This window comes from Gavialis gangeticus, unplaced genomic scaffold (assembly GCF_001723915.1).
Source record: "Gavialis gangeticus isolate Ggan-Ray unplaced genomic scaffold, GavGan_comp1, whole genome shotgun sequence".
In the NCBI taxonomy this organism is placed as follows: Eukaryota; Metazoa; Chordata; order Crocodylia; family Gavialidae; genus Gavialis; species Gavialis gangeticus.
In genome coordinates this window covers 16,089,017-16,092,549 of record NW_017728997.1, presented here as the reverse complement: position 1 = coordinate 16,092,549, position 3,533 = coordinate 16,089,017, and the positions used below count along the sequence as shown (strand labels likewise).

General features: G+C 48.6%; 1 protein-coding gene across 1 annotated transcript in view; it reads right to left on the bottom strand.

The window, feature by feature from the left end:
* Positions 1-3,036, bottom strand: part of CADPS (calcium dependent secretion activator) — a 290,593-nt gene extending 287,557 nt beyond the window's left edge. The window contains exons 1-2 of the mRNA XM_019504584.1: positions 2,985-3,036; positions 1,658-1,665 (exon numbers count right to left, since the gene is read on the bottom strand). Of these exons, the coding sequence (XP_019360129.1) occupies positions 1,658-1,665; positions 2,985-3,036 (60 nt within the window). The remainder of the gene's footprint in view (positions 1-1,657; positions 1,666-2,984) is intronic.
* Between the last annotated feature and the right edge of the window lie 497 nt (positions 3,037-3,533).

The following is a 3,533-nucleotide window of genomic DNA, read 5'->3' as shown; positions in this document are numbered from 1 at the left end:
AGCTGGAGCTGCTCACATCTAGAGGAGTCCTCAGCCCCCACCAGGGGCAGGAAGCCCCTCTGTTCCTGGAGCCCCCCCCAGAGCCTTCCCCCCGCTGCCTCCCCTGCCCTTCGCTGCAGCCGGATGGAGGGGTTTGGGGACAGGGTGCACCTGCACTGGGTACACCGGGGCCGAAGGTGGCGGGCCTGTGCCTTTCGGTGCATGCTTGCTCTGCTTCTAGCCAGAGTCAGTGTTAGCAGGACAAGACAGATTGAACCCTCACAAACAGGGGGACACTCTGGTCCGGCCCAGTATGGAGGCTCTTAAGGGCCTTGTGCTCTCTGCTACTGGGCCAGCAGTAGAAAGAGGCTGGAGGACAGGGGACGTGGCCGTAACACGCTGATCCCTGCTGCAGCTGGGGCTAAGAGCAGCTCTTGGGCTCGTTTCCTGGCAATGAGTAGCAGCAATGCCAGGAGAAAGCAAAGGGGGGCATTGCGGTGGTGCATGCATTCAGCCACACGCATTGGCTGCATGGCCCTGGCATTAACAACAGAACAGCGCTAGAGTCGCTTACGGCGCGTCTACACATGCATTAACGTGTTTTAGTTAATGCACATCAAATCTAGGACCTCCATGGTGAAGTCCTTGGAGAATATGCATTAGACTGTCTTAATGCTCATTAAATAAGAGCACAGTTTTTAAGTGACGCTTAATGTGCATTAGCTTATTTTAATGCACAATAGCCAAAGAGCATGCTTTTTTTGGTGATGCTCTAATGCACATTAAAATAGGCTAAGGTGCATTAAAGTGCACTTGTAGATATGCCCATAGAGGGTGAGATGCCACCTCAATTCTGGCATGCGAAGCAGCTGGAAAATTGGATTAACTCCTCAACCTGCCTCTGCCCTCTTGCTGCTTTCCCAAGTGCTGATGCCGCCCCTTAATGCTGTGAGCAGTCATGCGCAAATTAGAGCAGGCTTGGGGGTGTTGGGACTTACACCAGAGGCAGGACCGTTCCCTGGGTCTAAACACGAAAGAGGCAGAAGTCAGGACGTTCGCTCCAAACTAAGTCATGCCGAGTGCATTGCACTAAAGCAAAGGGTCTGGGCTACACCAGTTTCACCTTTCCCGTGATTAATGATTGTGCATACGCGATGATGTCACGGTGTTTTCCCTTGAAGATGACTTAGAGGTGTGGTTTTTTTTCGCCCCCAAGGATCTTAGGAGCTGCACTATAGAGATGAATCACTTAGGACTTCAAACGTTTCAATTTTCACCGACTTTGAAAGCAGATTATGATTTGGATTTCTTACATATCTGCATGTTTTTCTTACTTGTGGTGGGTGTTTTTAAGGCTTATTTTTCCCTGCCTAATTAATTGTGCTTGTTTTTGTTAATGTCAAAATACCTGTCACCTATTATATGCTTTAATAATTGTTTTGCTAGTTCCTTCATATTTTTATGTATCCAAACTCAGTAAACACTTCTATTCCGGGTAACATGTGATATGATAACAGGCTTTTGCTCCCAGGTTGTGCTACAGTCTTCTCTCTGACAAAGAAACCACAGCTATCGGTGTAATAACCTGGGGCGGGGTCCAGAAGTTGAGGCCCTGCAGTGGACATCCAGAGCCCTGAGTTCTGGTCCTACCTCTGTGACCTTTGGCAAATAGCGTTACCTTTTCTTCTGCATTGGGACAAGATCCTATTCAACTTAATGAGTGTAAGCCTATTCCCTTCAGTTTGGGTCCGGGAGAAAACCATGAATGCATGAAGTGGGTGGACCCCCCTCCTCCACACGGCTCTTTATGACTCAGTGTCACGGTGTCTTGCAAATGGAGATGCATTAAAGTTTCTTCGGGAAATACAGCGGTGGGGGTGGATCTCACTTGGATACCAACATCTAGGTAGGCAGGGGAGTAGGATCTGGCCCTAAGTGTCTTGGGCCCTAGACTGTCTCATGCTGTGTATGGCTGCCTTGCACAACAAGGTTTTGGTCCCAGCCACGTCTGCTTAGCCCTGCACTGTTGAACGAACATGGGTAAGTACTAACCAAAACCAGATGTCTGCAGCTCCTTGAAAGCATTCCCTAGGGTTGAATGGGAAGTGAGTGACAAGGGAGGGAACATAAAAGACTCAATGACGAGGCACCCACTCACACTCTGGACAGCAGGGGAACAGCCCTGGTGATGTTCATAATTCAGCTACAGCTTACACTTGTTGCACGACCCAACCCAGCTTCCTAAACAGGCCGAGATGCACTGAGAGAGGAGTGAAGGGAAGGTGAGAGGTGAGAAAGGAGATGCATGAAGTGCCTTGTGCCCCCTTTGTATCTTGATTGATAGACCTGCATGCAGAGAGGTGTTATTGGGGCTAGCATTCAGCTCCACTTCAGGGGTAGGACATGAGAGCAGCCTTAAAGCTCAGGTCGCCTTTCTGAGCCATATCCCAGCTCTGCCGCCTTCTGGTTCCTTACGTCTGAAGGGGGTTGTAAGGAGAAGGATATATAAAGATTAGGAGTTGCTGTAGTATGGATCCATCCAAGTACCTTGGACCCTGTAGTAATAGGTCCATCCAAGTATCTGGGATCCTGTAGTAACAGATCCATCCAAGTACCTTGGATCCATCCAAGTACAGAAGGAGCAAAGCTCTTCATCATGCAGGCCCTTTGCTCCTTCTGTTGACCACGGTATAAGTCCCTCAAAGTCTGCTCCCCCCACCCGATGCCTGGCTTTTCTATGTTGAATGCAAACTCCTTGGTATCAGGGAGTGTCACTATATGTCTGTACAACGCCCGGTGCAACTAGGCCTTGTTCCTGGTTAGTGCTTGGGTCTATCATAATAAACATGATTAATAATCATCCCATCTGAGTGTCAGTGCAATCTTTTCCCCACACCCCCGCCGTCGTGCACGTCAGCATCTGTTACTTATTTCACAGAGAGTTGTGCTAGAAATGTTTCTAGGGAATTGTGATTTTCTTTTTAACAAGGAGCATTTTCACTCACCTTCCACCTCTAAAACCTCAGTGCCCCGCATCCAACTGTCAACCGTCTTCATAGCTACACCATATAAAATGTAACTCCTGGAAATAATTCCTGGGAGTAAATGTCTTATTGTAGCAGCTATGGGGCTGATGCCCTCATCCTAAAACAGTGGGTTCAGTTTTTAAATGGGGGGCTTACAGAGAGTTAACTCCTACATACGCCTGGCCCAAGCATGGCAGCAGGACCCAGCATTTAGCCTCAGCATCAATTTCAGCAACTGAATCTGGGATTTCAGCTGCTTATGTGGGGACATCGGGCTCTTTTACTACCCTTAAAGATTTGTCATTGACTCTCGCTCAGTTCTGAACACGACAGAAAGGAGCAATTTGGCCATGTCCACCGGAGTGGACTATTCGTGAAAATTAACACTTAAAAAGAACAAAGGATACTTCCCTATTATAGAGATCCAGCCACTGTAGCACCGGATCCAGGCTGAGCTCCTACTGGCTATAGCAGGACCCGTGAAGCTTCACTATTTCCCACCTGCCTCGTGACCCATGTATCAGCCCA